Source organism: Pangasianodon hypophthalmus, chromosome 13 (assembly GCF_027358585.1).
Source record: "Pangasianodon hypophthalmus isolate fPanHyp1 chromosome 13, fPanHyp1.pri, whole genome shotgun sequence".
Taxonomy (NCBI): Eukaryota; Metazoa; Chordata; class Actinopteri; order Siluriformes; family Pangasiidae; genus Pangasianodon; species Pangasianodon hypophthalmus.
In genome coordinates, this window is record NC_069722.1 from 22,507,511 (window position 1) to 22,527,678 (window position 20,168).

General features: G+C 41.4%; 1 protein-coding gene across 4 annotated transcripts in view; it reads right to left on the reverse strand.

Moving 5' to 3' along the window:
* Window positions 1-20,168, reverse strand: part of unc5a (unc-5 netrin receptor A) — a 213,921-nt gene that overhangs the window by 12,837 nt on the left and 180,916 nt on the right. For all 4 annotated transcript variants that reach the window (XM_053239204.1, XM_053239203.1, XM_026947083.3 and 1 more), the window contains 4 exons: window positions 19,268-19,355; window positions 17,972-18,140; window positions 15,323-15,556; window positions 2,193-2,342 (listed from right to left, as the gene is read on the reverse strand). In XM_053239204.1, the coding sequence (XP_053095179.1) occupies window positions 2,193-2,342; window positions 15,323-15,556; window positions 17,972-18,140; window positions 19,268-19,355 (641 nt within the window). The remainder of the gene's footprint in view (window positions 1-2,192; window positions 2,343-15,322; window positions 15,557-17,971; window positions 18,141-19,267; window positions 19,356-20,168) is intronic.

A 20,168-nucleotide genomic window follows, 5' to 3' on the forward strand; every position in this document is an offset into this window, starting at 1 on the left:
CCCTCCACAGCCGAGAGCTTCAAACTGCCCTGCACTGAAATCTGCAGGAAGTGAGCAGTAAATCTGCCACACGTCCACTACCTCCTCTTCACTCTGTCTTCTACTCACTCACTCACGACTCATTTATGATAGCTGTCTGTCTGCCTGTCTGTCTCTCTCTAGCTGTTTATCTATCTACCTCTGTGTCTGTTTGCCTGTCTGTCAGTTTAGTTGTCTGTCTATTTGTATTTCTCTCTGTTAATCTGCCTGTCTTGTCTGTCTATCTGTCTCTCTATCTAACTAGCTGTGTGTCTGTCTGTGTATGTGTAATTATCCCTGTCTAACTGTCTCTCTGTCTAGCTATCTATTTACCTGTCTGTCTGTCTATGTGTCTCTCTCTCTCTAGCTGTCTATTTGTATTTCTGTCTGTTTATCTGTCTATCAAGCTGTCTATCTCTATGGCTGTTATCCATTTATCAACCAGTTTGTCCATCCATCCCGCCATCTATCCATCTGACTAAATTTGACTAACCATCCATCTATCCATCTGTCTGTCATCAACCCACCTGTCTGTTGGTTGCAGCTGTTTTATCTGTCCAATTATCTGCCCATCTATCTGTATTTTCTTTTGTTTGTCTGTCCATCCATCTGTCTAAATAACTATCTATCTACATGTCTGCCTATTTGTCTACCCATCCATCGATTCTGCCATCGATTCATCCATCCATCTGTCTGTCTGTCTGTCTGTCTGTCGTCTAACCTGTTATCCATCTGTCCACCAGTCCATCCATCCATCCACTGATCCATCCATCCATCTCTCAAACTACCTGGAGCTGATTATCTATCTGTTTATTTGTCTGTCCATCTGTCTACCTATCTGTCTATCTATCTGTTTCTCCATCCATCTATCTGTCTCTCTTTCTGTCAGGATAAATATGTCTATCCTTCCACCCAGGCTCTCCTATAAGCTAACACCTGTCATCCCTACATTCTATCGTATCGTTATGTAAATTCTGGTCCTCAGGTAGCACTTATTGTATCTCCGCGCGTCTCCGCTATGGCGAGATTTGCAGCTCGGCTGCTCGCTCTGTAATGGAGTTGGGCTCCATCGCCGCGCGTTCAGAAACGATCCTAATGAGGCCAAACCAAAGAAATATCCCATTAGAAGGTTCGCCAATGCAGAACGGCACAGCATTAAAAACCTGATGCTGGCTGGAGCGACGTATCAAGAGCCCTTTTAAATGTGGCGCCTGTGGGGAAATCTGCTAAACTCCTGCTCACAGAGCCAATGATCAAACTCAGGCAGTGGAACGTGCATGCAGAGCTATGTAAAAGAGAGAGAGAGAGAGAGAGAGAGAGAGAGAGAGAGAGAGAGAGAGAGAGAGGAACAATAGCTGGGGGCCATTTGAAGGATAAATAAGTGTAATAGCGAGGTGAGGGTATGAGTCAGATTCGGCGAGTTGAGGAGAATAAAAGCGAGAAAAGAGAGAAGGAAAGCTATAATGAGACACAAAGGAAGAGAAAAGTTCCTAGTAATGCTTTGTAGAGCCATTAATGGTCTATACCCTCAAATAAAACATAAAAGAAGTACTGCAGGTACCGGCTTTACGCTCTGAAGTTATAGAGATCCCTCACACAAGAAATCTATCAAGCTCCCTCTTTCAGCAACTCTAGATTTTATATCTGTTTTAGTCACATTGGGAGTTTATTAAGTATTTTTCACAAATTATTAGGGTTTATATATATATATATATATATATATATATATATATATATATATATATATATGTGTGTGTGTGTGTGTGTATATATATTTCTACAGATATTCTTGTCTTGGGGTTGTCAGCTGGAGGAATGCTGTCACAGGAAGGCATTTCAGCAAAAAGTACTGGTGCAGAGTTGGGAGTAATTTTTCAGTGGGTAATTTTTTTTACTCGGTGTGGTCTGATTAGAGAACTGATGACATGCCTTGTTTTAAGTTTATGTTTAAAGGTAATTGAAGAGAGTATGATGCATGTATCTTCAAAATTGATGCATCCTATCTGTTCAGAGTCCATGGTTCTAGTAGCATGATAATGTGAAGCACCACTATGAAACAAAACACTTCAAATTCTCTTATTTATAGTGAAGAATTAAAAAAAATGAATATGCCTTGAAGCTATACAGTTAAATTGGTAACACGATTTGAGCTACATGCCACGTATTATTCCTACCTGGTAGGCGGTGAGCAGCTTGCTCCTCCACTGGGCCTGTGGCAGGTCGTGGACGGAGAGACGCAGGTTATGGTAGCTGTCTTTAAACAGGAGAACGTGTGGCTCGTCAATGAGGCGACCTCCAAGCTGCGCCTCCATCTGCATCACCTCCTACAGAGAAAACACAACAGCAAACACAGCCGAGTTTCAGGTACGGTCCACCACCGAGAGCTGTTTTCTAAATGTAGATGATCCATATTATTCAAGGACACACTGCTGTCTTAAAGCAACATAACTCCTTTGTGTAGCTGCGTGAAAAATGCTCGTATGTATAAAAAAGATCCACCACATTTACATGTGGTAATAAGCACTCAGGGTCTCCATAAGTCAGTCAATAATCACTTTTTGTTAAAAATGAAAGCAAAAAACATGATTATGGAGTCAGGGAGAGAAAAAAATCTTCTACAATCTGAGGTTCCTGAGCTGCACCGAGTCGTCCTGATGATCCTGTAATAGTAACTCGCAGTCTGTCCTCTGCTAAGAGTTAGAATTGGTTTCGGAATTTGCGCTAATACATCAAATGTCACAACCTTAGGCAGGAAAGAAGTCTGACTGCTGACAGGTGCTGCAGCAAATCAGGAGAGGAAGACAGTCAATAATAGAAAAACTGATTTAGGAGTAGAACAGGTAAGACATTGACTTGTTCCCTTATTTGGTGGGAAGCTAGTGAGTATTCTGATTTGTCCTCATTGTGGCGTTTGTATCATTAGCCAGTTGTGAAAGAGATATGCTCAGTTAGCAAGTGGATAACCTTTTGTGTTTGTTTGGGGTGTTGTTTGGGATCATCATCCCTCAATTTGTTTTTATTTTAGAGTTAGCAAATATTTCTCTTGTCCTTTACCTATCAGCTTTAAATGCATGACCTTCACAGTTGATAACCACCAGTTAGCCAACTGGAGGAGGACTTCAGTTCTGTTTGTGCAGATGTACAAAGCTAAAATTATTAGATTAACACTATAGAGTACATGTGTGGAATTGAACAGTAATTGTGCTAAAATTCACCATTTAATCCAATAGAAGATACAAGCTAACGGCAGTGTTCTGTTTACGTGCCGTCTTGAATGGTAGAGTTAACATCAGATAAATCTTTTTAAGTTGTGGATGTCGGGAAACCTTGTTTTGTTTCAGTCAGTGATGTGAAAAATATGGCCTGCAGACCAGGACCGGCCCACTGGAGGCTCAAATCCGGTCCACCAAATGAATTTAGAATCGAAAGTTTTAAATTTGGACCCTAATTGAATTGAAAGATTTGAAAAAAGTGCTAGTATCTGTTACTCCACTAGGGGCAAAGTAGAGTAGTATTTTTTTTTTATTTTTTGTGGCTCTCATTTTAAAAGACAAAGGTCCTACAACACCAAGTGCTTTATGTGGGACTTCATGGCTTTGTGGTAAAAGCCTTGCCTCTGACTTCAGAGGTTGCTGGTTCAAATCTGGCTGGTCTCCAGGAGAGGTTGGGTGGTGAAATAGTGGTGGTGGGCTAGTGAGATGGTTAGTGTGGCTGAAGAAACAGTAGCTTAAAAGACCCCCAAAAAAAGTGTGGGTGATAGTTTTTTCACAGCATCCCCTATATAATGCAAAACTAAGTCGACACTCTCTCTTCAAGCTCCATAACCCCCCTCTGTTTATCACCCTTGACCTTGGGGGGGCAGCTGCCCGGATATTACCCCCCCACTTTCGGGTTACGTCCTTCCGCACCTTCCTCAACTCCTGCTGTGCCATTCATTCCCGAACCTTCCACGCCCATATCCTGGAGACCTGGCCGGGGTTTGAACCAGCAACCTCTTGACCCAGAGGCGAAGCTCATCCAGTTGAGCCACAGGATCTCTTGCGAGGAGCTTGTTTAATAAAACTTTTCAAGTTTGTATACTTAACTCCTGTGCTAAAGTTAAGCAGACGTGCAGAATCAAACCAGGAATGTTACACATAAAAGACCACGTTGCTAACCACTGCACCACTGACGGACAGGCAAGACACTTGCTTATTGGACTTTTGGCTCAAAACCAGTGCCAGTCAACGAGGGTCTACAATGAAGTGTTTAATGGAAGAAGAGACGGTTATTTCTTTTTAGCTCCCAACAGTTGATGCTCATCACTTCCCTCTAGTTGCTGATAAGTAGCTGATTTCAGCACTCAACATATAATTAGCTTAAGCGTCTTAGCCTTCACTTAGTTATCATCTTCCCCACTTTATTTCCCCTTTGGTCAAATCCCAGACTCTGGCTTATACATGCAAAACTTTAACTCATTTTTTGGGAGGGGAACGGGTGTTCATGAACCATTTCCTTAAGCCACCCTTTCTCCACCTCTCCCAGATTTGAATGAAAAACTTCTGTGTTCATGGGGGAGACATTTACAAGAAAGTCACCATGTCTCCCATAATGGGATTGCTGTTGTAGAACTTTTGTCTTTAAAAATTGAAATCCATGACCCTAAACAAATTAAACTTTTAACTGTGCAAAATGTGTGCAAAATTTGTTCATAAATGAAGCTCTAAATGGGTGTAGTTCGTTCTTTTCAGAGGAAGGGAGGTGTGGTTATACTTTCCACCTGTCTGCGCATGGACACCACAAAACCTTTGGGAAATTAACCGGAACTACTTTTTCTCTGTTGGCGTTGGAAACTTGGAGAAAACTATAAGAACAGTGACATTTTCTCATGTCCGTATCATCCTAAGATCTTCACTGGTAAAAACGCATGACCAGAAATCAACAACTGCCCTTTGGCTTCCATTATAGGGAAATTTCAAGTAAACAGGTTTTCTGTCTGAATATACATACTTTATTTGGAATGAAAAGATTATATGATTTTAAACACATACAAATACAGACAAGAATAAACAGTGCACTATTCATTTTTTTGTTTTTTTGTAAGAAAGCTTGCCAGTAATGTTCACAGGACATCTGGCTATGACTAGAGATGTGTATCAGGGCTGAGACCCCAACAAAATAGTTGAACCCACAAAAAAGTGGGAGGTTTCTTCCTTTTCCACAGGCGTGAGTGGTCAATCCATCATCTTTTGTAACTGCCTGATCAGGGTTATGGAGATTTAAATAAGGCTACTAGATTGTTTTTATTTTGGAAAACAGAACTAACTCAGATATCACACAGATACAAAAAACAGTCCCGCAAATCATTGCGTTTCATTGCGTTACACCCCTATTTTACTCTAGTGTCTAATGTAATTACCACACACACACACACACACACACACACACACACACACACACAAGCTTCTGCTAAAGGTGACACCGGTTGTTTATGTCCGACAGAGCAAAAGACTCACCCGAAAGAAAATATAGTCTGGACAAGTACCACTTGAACACCACTCGATCCCTGACTCATGCTGGCAGTGCACTCGCATTCGATGGATTCTGGAGGAGCGAATATGAAGCTAATGTGCTGGAAGAAACACGCTCTGGAAGGGCAGATGGATGTGGCCGTATGGCGTGGCGGCTTTACTGTGTGAACGCCGATGCACACGGATTGAATCCGGAGAGCGAGTCTAATTAAGATGGAGAATCTCTGCAATTCTTATCTGCACCACCATTTCCTTCACTGCTCACTTCAGGCTAGACTGGCTTCAATTAAAATGGTAAGGAAGCCAGTAATTATCGATCTGAAACACGGATACTTGCGTTCGTCTGACTGCTGCGAACTCTTTCAGGCTGCGTTGTGACGCGGAGATCAGATCATCTGGTCTCTCCGCTCCCTAATGAGGACATAACGAGCCCAATTTTAAGCGTGTCCCTTCACAGAGAGACGTTTCAATAGCCATTTAGTCTTAAAGCGGCGGAGCCGCTGTCTTTCAAGCCGCGCTCACGTCCTCTTGGCCTTTACGCCTCGCGGGGTGGAGGCCAAAGGTCAGAGGTTATCTCTCCAGTCATCCGAGGTCGTGTGAGTCAATAGCGGAGGCCAATTGAATCTGGAGAGCCATATAATCTTTCGCTGTGTGGCTTTTACTCAAACAAAAGGCTCTGTACAGCAGCTCCAAAGCTCCTCGTTTAGCGGTGTCCTCATCTAAGCACAATTACTCTTTGGGCGGAAATTAGCATTGCAAATGGCGGCTCGTGGACTTTGATCCAGATTCTGACCCATCAGCAGATCGAGCCGAGAGCCTGCCAATTATCCCATTATGAAGCCCTGGCACCCTGAATACCAATGCAGACGTCCTGCCAGCGTCCCGAGAGCTTCAGATTAACAAGCGTGCATAAATCTGTCAGTCTCAGCGTGCCATTTTTACAACATCACGCCCCAAACATAAAAAATATGCACTCTCAGTTTGTGTGTTTGCTTTCCACATGTGGTTTCGACAGAGAGAGTAATGGCCTCCTGTACGCCTCATTGTCTTCTTAATAAATTGCTTTGTGCGACGGCACATTTACTGCAGGGAAAAAAGAAACCGAGAGAACTCCCTAAAACTTTATTTAGTTGAGTGAGGGGAAAGCGCTTGACACCTTTGTTGGCAGATCAGAAAAGATTTCTCATTTATTTACACAGCAGATGCAGAGGAAGACAAATTCAACGAGGAGTTCATCACGAAGGAAAAGCGCCCTGTCTGAGAGAAAATGTCATGTGGAGATGGTTAAAGCTGAGTTTTGAGAAGTCCCTTGGGGATAGAAAAAAGGCCACCATGTGCTCTTCTTCGTTGATTTTTTTTATTTTTAAGAGGCGAGAAAGAGACGAGATATAAAAAGCGAGATATAAAGAGGAGAGAGAGAGAAAAAGTGGAGAGCGGCGATGAAAAATGGTGAGGAAAGCTCAGAGAGAGCGAGTGAGCGAGAAAGGATGGAGAAGCAGCTTAGCGTTTACGCCTTGAGGTCAGAAGTGTGTTAAGCTTCAGAGAGACAGATAACTGGATTATCGGAGGCCCGGACGCAGCTCTCCAGCTTTTCAGCCTCGTCTGTCCGGTTGCCTCGGCTCACTCGCTGCGGCGTCTGATAGACTCGGCCCATCCGGGAATAGACGAGACTCTTGTACAGTTAATCTTCCCTGTCTGCCTGTGACAGAAGGAGGTTAGCCGCCGTCCCTAACTCTTAGACGACAAACTGTCCTCAGCTGGGAAGTAAAAAAGGGTTAAAGGTGAAAGAAGACGTCTGACAGTTTCAACAAATCAAAATAAACACATTTCAAAGCAGGACCAGACTTTTAACTGTACCATGAAAAGGGAAAACGTGTTAATGCAGAGCCTTACCTTACGTTCACACTAGAAAGCAACAGGCGATTATTCATTTCCCGTGAGAAACAGTGACAAGCAACATTTAAATTAAGATTTTCTCAAATCTGTGCAAATTACATATGAGGCTATAAAGCAACGAATCGAAATGACTGGCTGGAACGATTCCTCTGACCAGTCCTTTTCTTCAGCTCTCCACTCACAACTTTAGTTCCTACCTGTAATTAGTTCCCATTTACTGTCTGACACACAAAAATGGAAGAAAAACTCTCTTATTAAATATGTATAGAGACATTATGAAGAAAAGTAAAGCTCAGGTGAACTTTCCAGAACGTTCTTGCGTAACAACCCTGATAACAGCATCATCTACACAGAAATGTGACTGTAGTCTGCTTTGTTTCGTATTGCCTTTTGACTAATAGCTAAGTTTCATGTGCACGATACAATAACACATAATAACACATAAAAACATTCAAATGCCTTAAAAACCTTCCGAAATTTTCTCCTGGCAGCTTTTTCCAGCAAATTGACTTCGTGCTACAAAAATGCTTTGCACAACGTTTGCTGAAAAAACCCTGCCAGAAAAAAAAATCGACATGTTCCAACAATAATGTACTGTATTTCACAAACTACTCGCCAAACCAGAGCTGACAGAATCTTCTGATAATCGATTAACACCGGCTAGTTTCTTATCATTCTTCCATGTCCGCTAATCTTTAACAATCAACTGTGCACAGAAATGAAGCAACTGATTACATGAGAGCAAAAAAAAAGGCATTTTCTCATCAAATACTGAATAGACGTCACAGTATTTATCATCAAATGGGGTTCAAAATTCAGGTTCCACTGGTGCCAATGGAGCAAAATTATTAAGTCTAGAATACATATCGCAATATATGTACATTCCTGTTACGTTAAAATTTCTGAATTTCAGTACCATATTATAAGATTATCTTAACATACAGAAATATTTGCTTAAGGAAAATTAATTAGCTCTCACCCTGGCCATCACTGACAGCTATAGACAGATATTAAAGCAAAAAGCCATAAGTAGGTGTGTGTACACATGATTGTATCATGTGTAGGCGTGTTATAAGGTACGACATGAAGCAGAGTGACGTATTGCTTTTATAACATGGCGACAAAAAACTCTAGGATAAAATCTAGTGTTTAATAAATAATTTAATATTAATGGTATTCGCAATAGACAGTTCTTCTGCATTGTTTGTTAATAGTGAGCTTTGGTTGCAATTATTCAATTCAGTTATTAATGATGCTGTAACAGGGGTATGTGTGTGTGTATGTGTGTGTATATCAAGGATTTTACAGCAGCGTCGACCAGCCAATCAGATTTTAGAACCTTTTATTAAAAATATAATTAAATAAACTGATAGGTGGTGACTAATTGCAGGACTTTTTCCTCTAATTTCCACCATAATTTCTGCAACATTAAATTTATCGATTAACAATTCATCTCCAGAACTTTATGTTGCAGGGTGGTTATGATTTATTTTCTTAGTGTTCATTTTTTAATCAAGCAACTATTTTATCCTTGAATGAGCCTTAACCCAGAACTGCTCAGTCTCTGTGCTGGGATTTGAATCTGCTTTACTGAAAGAAAAGAAACATCTGGCAAATGAGTAAAATCTGGTAAAATAAATAAATGTAAATGTCTGGGTGATTTAAGGCAAGCGAACTGTCTGTTATCTGAAAATCTGAACTTCTGACAGTCTCTTTGCTCAGCTGTAATGATTTATGATCAGTGTTAGTGCACTAGACTGACTTTAAATAAATAAAGTAAAAGCAATAACACATGGATATGCAGATGTTTAAAAAAAAAAAAAAAAAAAAGGTGTCATGTGACATGAACTGCACATGAGGAAGCGATGAATTATTAATAAATCCCACAATTCCTGTGCAATATTAAATAACAACAGGATTTCAATCTGCGCTTTGCAGTTTCATATTTGGATATATAGCACTCAGGGTTTTTTTCTATAGTGATTGAAAGAGATTGAAGATGCAGTCATGAAAATAAAACGACTCGGAAGATGAACGACGCCTTTGCATTGAGTCGACAAACAATTCAGCATGTGAGACGGGAATTTTTTGAACGATGACGTGCAGATGTTCATTATAAAGACGTATCTGCATATAGTTAAGCATTCCCTCGAGCTGAGCTGGTCTTATTGTCTTTCCCTCTTCATCTATAAAAGCCTCTCTCCATCTATGTCACCCTCTCTTCCTCTCTCTCTCTCTCTCTCCCTCTCTCTCTCTCTCTGATGGATTGAGCCCATCAGCGTGTCTTCCACAGGCTCCCTCATCTCTGATTAATAACTTTGAGTGTGAGCATGGAGGCAGCTGCGCTATACACACACACACACACACACACACTTATATATATATATATATATATATATATATATATATATATATATATATATATAAGTGTGTGTGTGTGTGTATAGCGCAGCTGCCTCCATATATATATATTATTTGATATACACACACACACACACACAGGGAGAAGATGCACTTTGCTCTTGATAAATCATGGTGAAAAAGTAAGCGCAACACTGCGACGTGTCATTTCTTTCACTCGCCGTCTGTCTCCTCTCGATGAAGCTGAGTGTCACATTAAACTTTACATCATGGAGCTGACGCTGCGCTTTCCAACCAACACACACACATGCAATTATACTCTGCTTTTAGACAAAGGTCAAACGGGAGAGTGCTATCACTCACACACTCACACACACACACGCATCCAGCCGCTACGCCGAGTCAGCAGCACCCAAAACACCAGACGTTACCCACCGATTCCGTGAGGAAGAAAAATCTCAGCGAGCATCTCATCTGTAGTCTAGACACGCCGTTAGCTGAATTTCAGGGACGTCACGTCAGCACGCCTACATGGCTAGTTTAATAAGTGAGCTCCAAATAAGACATCAAACTTTATAAAACCATCAAACACTTCATCATAGTGTCCGAAAGTGAATCATCCACCAAGACGTGTCATACCAAACAATCATTATAACGTCCAATTATGTATTCAACCATCATTCATCGCTAATATAGTTGAAAAAAAGTGCAGTAGGAACTTTTCAGACGTTAAACGAATAACAGTTGCTTGTATATCAAATATAGCTGGCCTTCGCTTCTTTACTTAGAGCTACAAGGCTAACATAATACATCGCTAGCTAGCTATTATTACAATAGAACAAATTATTATTACAACAAACTACAATTACAACAGAACAAATACACAGACTTTAAATACCTGCTTCCAACAATGCGGTGTCATGTTTAAATAAAATATTTTTATACGTTTAATGGAACTGTCCATATCTATAAATCTGAGTTAAAGGTTTTCCAGAGAGAATTTCTGGGAGGTTGAATTCTACCAAGCTGTGACGAGATAAAAATGTGTTTTTGAGTGGTCCCCAAGATGGCCGACTCTCTAACATTACATAATTTATAAATGTCTGCCAAATCTAAGTCTGATAATAAAAGAATGACTAAAGAAATTCGTTCTTTAATTCATTGATATGGTGAAGCTTTCTGTGAACAGATGTTTATTTAACAATTTTGGAAGGAGTCTCCAGTGCCAGCACTCAGAGAGACTGAACGTTTACTGCTGCTATAATGTAACTCATAAAACATCACTGTATCGGTTATTGATCGGCACGTTATTTTCTCGGCACGTCTCTGAGACATGGATGGTTTATAATGATATTTAAGTGGGTAATTTGCTTTTGCTAGCCGTTGCTTGGTGTAACAGCTTTGGGAGACCACAGGGGGGAGATATAACAGATCCTGTAGATATAATTGATCTTCATCACTCCTTTGACGCGTAATTCGGCTCTGTATTGTGGCTTCTGTGATATGACAGTGTCTGTGTGGGATTAAAAGTATACATGAAGGCCTACGCTACAGATTTAAGGTTGCGCTGCAGCAGCCAGTATTTGTATTTGAAAACTACCGATAAAAATCGACAATCTTCGGGGAATTCTTTCGATTACTGATATGTGAAAAGGGCATCGATTCCAAGCGTGGTGAGAATAGGAACTTCTTTTCGTTGATGTTCCACAACAGTAAATGTAACTGTAAACAGATAAAAAAAAGGGTGATGTGACTTGTTGGCAAGTTGCTGCGGTAAAAGTGGTACGGACATTGTGTTATTGGAAAATAAATGACTTCATGGTGGTAACAGTGATTCTGCTCTACATCCACACTTTTATACGTATTCATGTGAAAGTGAGGAGGAACACAACCCCAGCACAGAGCTGTCACAACACCATCCACTCAAAACACCGGCTCTGTGGCAGCCCTGGGATTTGAACTCATAACCTTCCATATTATTCCAGTGTACAGGCACGGCAGTGGCGGCGCTGGAGGAGAGCGAGCTGCGTGTTAAATATTGATCTAATTGGTCCCGTAGGGCCACTCGCTTATCGAGAGCCTGTGAACTGAAATGTCGCTGACTCCCAAGTGTCATGACGACACTTAACGATCAAACACAATTATGCTGTTTCTAATCGGGTTTAATTGGGAGATGAAAAGCTGCCCTTCCTGCCCTTCTGTCAGGCTGAATGACTTGAGGTAGAGAGGGATCTTCCATGTGTCTGCTTTAAGGAGAATCTGGACACATTTGCACATTCATGTACAAAAAAAATGAAGTATTAAACAAAATTATAATATCCATGTGAGAAATGAAAGATCAAAATATATATATATATATATATATATATATTTCGAATACAAATTATAGATCCTTGTCGCTCCATCTTCTCCTCTTCAGGATATTCCATATAATAGTAGCTGAAAGAAAAAAAACGTAACTCACTGCAATCCTTTTGCTTGGAAATGCATTTAACGTTTGGATGAAATGTATCTAAAGAGTGATGTAGTGAGCGTTCGGTTTAAAAATAACAGCGGTGCTTATTTCCTGGCCAGTGCAAAAGTTAATTTGGTATTATGGTAAGAAGTGTGTGTGTGTCTGTGTGTTGATGCGTGCCATACCCTGTGGCAATCATTACAGTCCATAACACAACACAATTAACATGTCGCCAGAGATAAATATGCGTCTCAGGCATTAGATTATCTGCTACCTCTATGCCACGCTATTTCTACAACATACTCTTCTGACTAGCGCTGATTAGCATAATAATCCAAAGACAATCACAATAAATGAGGACCTGTGACTGTACAGGAAGCCAATCAGTCACTCTGGAGGGGGTAAATTTTAGAGAAAGAGCTCACTGCACCTGTTAGGTGTGTCCTTGTTTTCCACAAAATAGCGATCTCAGACTGGCGTAGATCAGATCTGCAAAGCAACTATATCACTATATTTCAGAATCAGCCCTAAAGACTACATATCCCACGAGGCCACTGTGGCTTACCACAGACATCTGTGAGTGTATGAGGAGAGCAGGAAAAAAAAAGAGTGTAGCATGAATACACACACACCTCCATTGTTTGGGAATGGTCAAGGTCATGAGCTGCAGTAGTCCATTATTACTCTCTTTTATTCATGCTACGCCTATTTACTTAATACTACACTTTCTCCCGTGTTTAATGATGCTATATATAATATGCTGAAAAACCCTCACATCACACATCAACAGCTTGCATCTCGCAGAAGAAGCCATAACGAGCTCCTAATGAGTTCATAACGAGTGTGGGTGCTGAGGCCGCAGTTTGGCTGGAGATCAGTAGCTGCTGGCGTTTCTCATGAAGCTCCAGAGGACCTCGTGTTCCTGAGAACTTCCTTCATGTGGCCTGATTGAGGCTTTGGGTCCAAACTCCACTGCCCATAATCCTCTGAGCTCTGTGTGGCTGTTCTGGCTCTCTTTCCGTCCATCTCTCCCTGACTTTCTCATTTCCATCACCCACCATCACACAACTTCTCCAAATCTCCTTATGTCGTTTCACATGCACTTTTTCTTTTTTCCTCTCTGGCAGGCTGCGTGAGGTTGGAGTGGTGATTACTACGCTCTTCTCTCTCGTGGCGAACTCGGGACGGCAGCCACGCAGCTTCTCTTTTTCATTTACTAATTAACCATGCAAATGAAATCTTAAAGGCTACTCAAACTCGCTTCTCCAGGGAGCCAGCATTGGCATTAGCTCCTGATTATTCTTGATCCGTTCATAAGAAAAAAGGAAAAGGTGCCAAAGAAATACAGACATAAGCAGCCGGATGGCAAGCAAATGCACAACAAACAGAAGAGAAACATAACCTATTATCACACAAAAATAGCAACAATCACCAGTCACTACACCATCAACTCAACCAATGCTCAGTTTCCATCTCAACATATGACCAGCTAATCCTGATTATAATACTGATAATACTGATTACACCATCACGTCAGCGTACTAAAACAATAAATCGATCATACCACCATGCCAGCATACCAACAACTGCTCTCCAGCCCAGTGTACCACCCAATCATTACTCATTACACCAGCATAGCAACCAAATATCAATCATAAAACTAACTTACTGACCAGTCACCATTCACCACACAAATATATATATATGAACCATTAACAAGTACCACCAACCAATGATCACTCATTACCCCACCCCAGTGCACCAATTTCTACTGATTACATCAACATATTATTGTTGATATATTGATATATTGATATATATATATATATATCAACTAATGCTTTCTCCCGACCTGAAAATACCACTAAATCACCTTTAATAACATCAACACAGCAACTAATATGCTATATATGCTAAGTACCAGCCACCCCACCGACCGACTGCAACTCCATCCATGAACATATCAACCACTTATCAAAACTTATCAAAATATTGACTGATCACCATTCAGCACTCAAAAATATGAACTCAACCAACAGACCAACCCATCACCACTCACCGAATGATAAACTGCAGGTTGCCCTCCACCCCACCATAGCAGCAAACTGCCACTTATTACGCCAAAGTATCAATAAATTACCCCCCATATTAATGTACTATCCAATTACCACTCTCTGTATCAACATATCACCTAATTACCACTCACTACTGCAATATAACCACTAATGAACACTCACAATGAACAAAAATATGAATCAATTACTGGCTACTGTCCTACCACATCGATCCCCACTCACAACACCAAAAGAGTGACCAACTACTATTCTCTACAAAACCATAGCAACCAATTACCATTCATTACACCAACATAGTGTCCAATTACCATTCTCTACAACAACATACACCCAATTACCACTCTGTACATCAATACAGTAACCAATTACCATTCATTACACCAACACAGTGACCAATTACCCTTCTGTACATCAATACAGTAACCAATTACCATTCATTACACCAACATAGTGACCAATTACCATTCTCTTCATCACTACAGTAACCAATTACTACTCATTACACCAACATAGTGACCAATTACCATTCTCTACATCACTACAGTAACCAATTACTACTCATTACACCAACATAGTGACCAATTACCATTCTCTACATCACTACAGTAACCAATTACTACTCATTACACCAACATAGTGACCAATTACCATTCTCTTCATCACTACAGTAACCAATTACTACTCATTACATTAACATACAAACCAAATAATAATAATATATTAACGGTCACCACAAATAATATGAACCAGCCACTGTACCAACCAATTATCAATCATTATAACAAAATATTGACCAGTCAGCATTCAGGGGACAAAATTATGAACCAGTCACCAATCACTACCCATTATATTAGCCTACCAACCAATCAAGGTTGCTGCTTCTGACATTATGTTCTTGGCTAATATAAATTCAACGTAGTGCAGTATTAAGAAGCGAATCAATGGGAACATGCTATACTTTTTATCCCACAGAATGTTACAAATCAAGTCAAGTCAAGGTCACTCACCTGGATGAGGTCGTGTGTGTCATCAGTGCAGTAGACACGGATGGTGTATTCGAGCGTGGAGCAGTAGGCCGGGGCAAACAGCAGTAGTTTGAGGCGTTTGGCTGCGGCCATGCTGAGGGACTCTCCGACCAAAGCAAAGCGTCCGAGCTGCTCGGTGAACACGCGGCACGTCTCGGCCTCCAGCTGGCAGTAAAACGGCTCAGACACCAACTCCTCGCCGAGCAGCAGCACGTCCTAATGTACACGAGGGAATGGGTAAGGGCACAGTTCACACAGGGCAGGGCAAGGCTGTGGAGAAATGTTTAAGATTCGTTCTGTTTTTCTCGAGAGTAATTAATATCATATTTTGATCACGCTGAAGTAATTAATCTGAATCACTATGCTAATTTGTAATTACCTATGTTCATATTAGTTTTGTTAGTGGCTTGTATGACATGCATTATGTTTGATATTTGATACACAAAAACAGACACACATTTGTCTCTGAAGCAGAGGCGTTTACATAAGAAAAATAAAAGGCCTTGGAATCACATTCAAATCACATCAAATAAATCCTATTCATTTTCATGTGGCAATTTCCTGCTTATCTGTTTGATATTACTGCCATTATATGAAAAATGGCGAGATGCTAGCTGTGTCACTGTGAACATTTTGCTCCAGACAGCTCCGGTGACGCCATCACGGTCAGAGCAGAAAGAGTTGACCTCGCTCATTAACGTCTCCGTGGCAACACTGCGACCGATCCCTCACCATTTTACACTCTGTCCCGTTCGTTAATCAATTAGCCGCTTTGACAATTAGATGCACTCTTCTTTAACGGCTGTGATACATAACGGCTCATAACTCGTGAGTGAAATGTTGGTTAGAGCTGAAAACTGCAAACTCCAATATTTCACGAACAATAACAAAAAGCCTTGAAGCCAGACATAAATATAGGAGAGATGTGTAGTCTAAGGTTCAAATGAGGAGAAATCTACAGAGTTGCAGTTTCCTAATGAAAGATGTTGTTCTTTTGTAACCTGTGGTCCAATACAATTTTCTTATGGCTTCCTAGAGTGGCTTTAATTAGACAAAAAGGCAAAAGGGAGCCTCAGTGACGAGCACACCCGCCTTCTCAATCTAATCAACCTCACACACCTCAGGACCTCCGGCCAGGAAATGACATCCTGCTGATCGATGAAATGAGACGTTGTGTTCATCAATAAAATTACTATCGACAGGAGCCGTTTTCACATCCACCCACTATGGAGACGTTTTTTTTTTTTTTCCATCCGAATGTTTTCTTTTTTCTCCTCTCTTACTCTTTTTCTTGAACGTCCCCATTCAGATGATTCGATATCGACGAGGGACTATATTTCAGCCTTTCTGCCTGTCGCTTCAGACACTCTCTGGAGAAATTAATTGCTCTAAGTCGCTCTGTGAACACTCAGTGGAGGACGAAGTTCCCCGTTTTCCTGCCTGAGTCTGGGGTACCTGGACTATATTTGTGCCAGAGGATGATTAAAAGTCCTCGTCTAACCTCAGCCAGAGACAGGCCAATTCATTCTGCAGACGCCCCGCCGCTGCCACACCGGGCGGCCTGAATAATTTATGCACAATATCGAACATGAAAGAGGACCTTCACTCCCACTGCCACCCCCCTGTTCTGCTTCTTCATCCTTTCTCTCTCCCACCTTCTCCCCCTCTTCTTCAATCTCCTTGCTGGGAATGCTCTTTGGAGGATTACGCGACGTGTTTGAGGAGCCGACGATGGCGATACGGCTCAAATCCGTGCATGATTCAGTTCAGTAATGAAAAGAGAGCGAAGGAGGGACAAGTTATATATGGATGGAGGGAGAATGGATCCAACTACAGAACCCACACTGCTGGACACAGCGTATGTGGTTATCAGTGGTGTAGCATTTAAAAAGAGACACAAATGCTTGTGACTTAGGTGGTACCTTGAAGGGTACATCCTTTCTACTAGTAAGCCAGGGAACTAGACACTTTCACAGATACAGTGTTTAGTCCGTTTGAATGGAACCCTGGTGTGTTTTCCACCTCGGTATGTTTTTTTTAGGCAGGTAAGAACATAACACTCGGACAAAAACAACTGATACGAGAGAGTTTGAGTGAGGTGGCTCTGGTCTGCTTCCAAGGGAACTCTAGTGTTTGTATGCAAGGAGAAAGCGATTTGACTCTGAATTGACTTGACTGGAGGAAATGAACCAAACATGTCATATGTTTTGGGTTGCAGCATTTTTTTTTTTTAGATGCGGGCTGCTAAACTGAGCGGCGAGGCGGAACCTGAGCGAAAGGACAGAGCTATAGAGTTGAGGAAATGTCATGTGTTCTGGAGATTTGAACCAACAAACCAAAAGAATCAATTTCACTCTGATTCAGACAAAATGGCCTCATTTAAGATTTAAGAGGTAATTGGAGCTTATGGACCTCCACAGTACCCTTTCTCAGATTTCATGCAGAAATTGTATTTTTAATTGTATGATTGGATTTCATGTCAAACTAATGACTAACTCCACCACCTCATCCATCCTTAACTACTTATAACTGTATAACACTATGTGTGAATTCCTGCGAAGCTGCAACTGTGAGACCAGGCTGATAAATACTCACAGTCACACACACTTTATTGCTTTATCATGGACTCACCTCCCAGGTTCCCTCGTAGGTTTGTTTCTTCAGCCTGATGGCCCAGTGATCGGTGCAGGAATCAGAGCAGTGCTCCATGCTGATGATGACGGGCCGAGTCAGCACGACGCCCGGTGGGCCGCAGCTCACCACCGGACTCAGCAGCGTCTGGCACCCAGCCAGGGGCAGTCTGAGGAGGCAGAAATGTGGGCATGGGGTCACAGGGTCAGTCTACACTCCAGAGTCATGTTCGACATGCTGTGTCAAAGGTCAGAGGCAGAGCCTGAGCCGAAGTGGCACGCAGCCAGCGTTCCAGCTAAACATCTTACACTGAATATACATTAACTTTTCTATTATGTTTGCGATTTTCTATTTTGCTCCACTTCAAAGCAGCTTGAAAATTGATACTGTTATTACATTGGGCCTTTTTAAATATTTAATCATGTACCTAGTGGTGTGTGATTGTAAATGTATTGCTTCATCTTCTTTTTGTTTGTTCTCTTCTCCTATTTTTAATTTATGTCCACTATTTTTTTTTTTTTTTTTGTAACTCAGCACTATGATAAACTGGGGTTTGTCTGCTAGCTCGCGTTGTTCTGTGAGGTTTGTAAAATATTTCGAGTTGCGTGGTAGAGGAGTGTATTTCTCTTTCTAAGATACACTGTGGCTCTCATATGTCATCAACGATCCAGTAAATTAAAAATACTTTTAAAGCAGCCAACGTTTCAATTTTAAATAGAAAAATACAGTATGCAATAATTTCCAGTGAAGGAAGCCCCACATTTCAATTTTAAATAGAACAGTATGCATTAATTTTAAAATGTGGGAGGCCCCGCCTACTTCACTGAGACTAGCCTGTAGAGAAGTCACGCTTCCTTCGCAGGAACCAGTAGGCACAAAGGCCACGCCTCTTTCACTGAAACTAAAATGCACAGAGGCTACGCCTCCTTCACTGAGACTGATCGTAAATATTCACACCTCTACACCATTTCAGTGTGTAAAAGGTTTACAAAAAAGTTACACTTCATGAATCACTTCCTTCAGCACAGCCTGCAATGTTTCTCTGGTTTATTTGAGTCAAGAGGACCACACAGAGCCTGCAGCCGGTGTTAGTCATACATCTGACCATGCACATACACACACACACACATACACACACACACACACACACACACACACACACACGATCCAGGGCAAGGAAACTGACTTGAATCACTCTCTGCGCTGCCTACAGGCTATTTCCCCCATCCCTTATGCTTCCTCTCTCATTTCTGTTCTCAGTGAAACTTTTCTGGCAGCGAGTGTAGAGGGACCTACCTCACATCGTCCTTCCTCTGTACGGTGAGGTAAATCTCATAGATCTTGCCTCGGGGGATGGCCTCGGGAGGAATGAGCAGACTGATCCCTAATGCAAATAAGTGCAAAGACAGGAAGAAGCAGGCACACTTGGTTTTATTCACATGCAGAGGTGCAATGAGGAAATGTGACCTTCATACACACTGCGTTAACGCATAGACGCCCAAAGAAAGACAGGCAAGGTCAAAGAAGTCCTTTTTTTAATTCCCACAGCACTGACACACACTCTCTCTCTCTCTGTTGCTCCTTTTACTATCACCACTAGAAAAGAACGATGTTACATACGCACTGGTTTCTATTGATGTCGATGAGAACAATGAACGCGTTAATGGATAACGGACACAAAAGCATGGCGATGCCACCAGGGTTAAATGTCAGAACAGAGTCTGACATAACCAGCAATAGCAAGTCTGGAGAGGAGACATGGACTCATGGGCATGTAGAAAAAAAGAAAATCAAACACACCTACAACAAACCAGCTACGCAGATCACTATGGTTTTTGTAGGATGCCAAAATGTTGTATTTGTAGCTGTAACGTGAATTTTGTGTAGTCCTACACCATTGTCTTACTGAAGGCTTTTAGAGGTTCTGGGATTTTAATTAAAAATGTCTCACACTGCTAGAACTTTGTCAGTGAGTGTCTTTGTTCGCGATGGCACTAATTCGGCACATTATGCGTTCTAAGACTGCTGACCGAAAAATCATTTTTTATGATGGGGTGAAGAATTTTTCTGTGCCAGCAAAATCTGTCCCAAAATCGAATGTAAAAAGTCAGTTTTAGTCTAAAGGATGATGATTTCAAACGCTGATGCTCGCCTATTAAGCCAAAAACGGACCTGAAGGCAATTATCAACCCTTGCT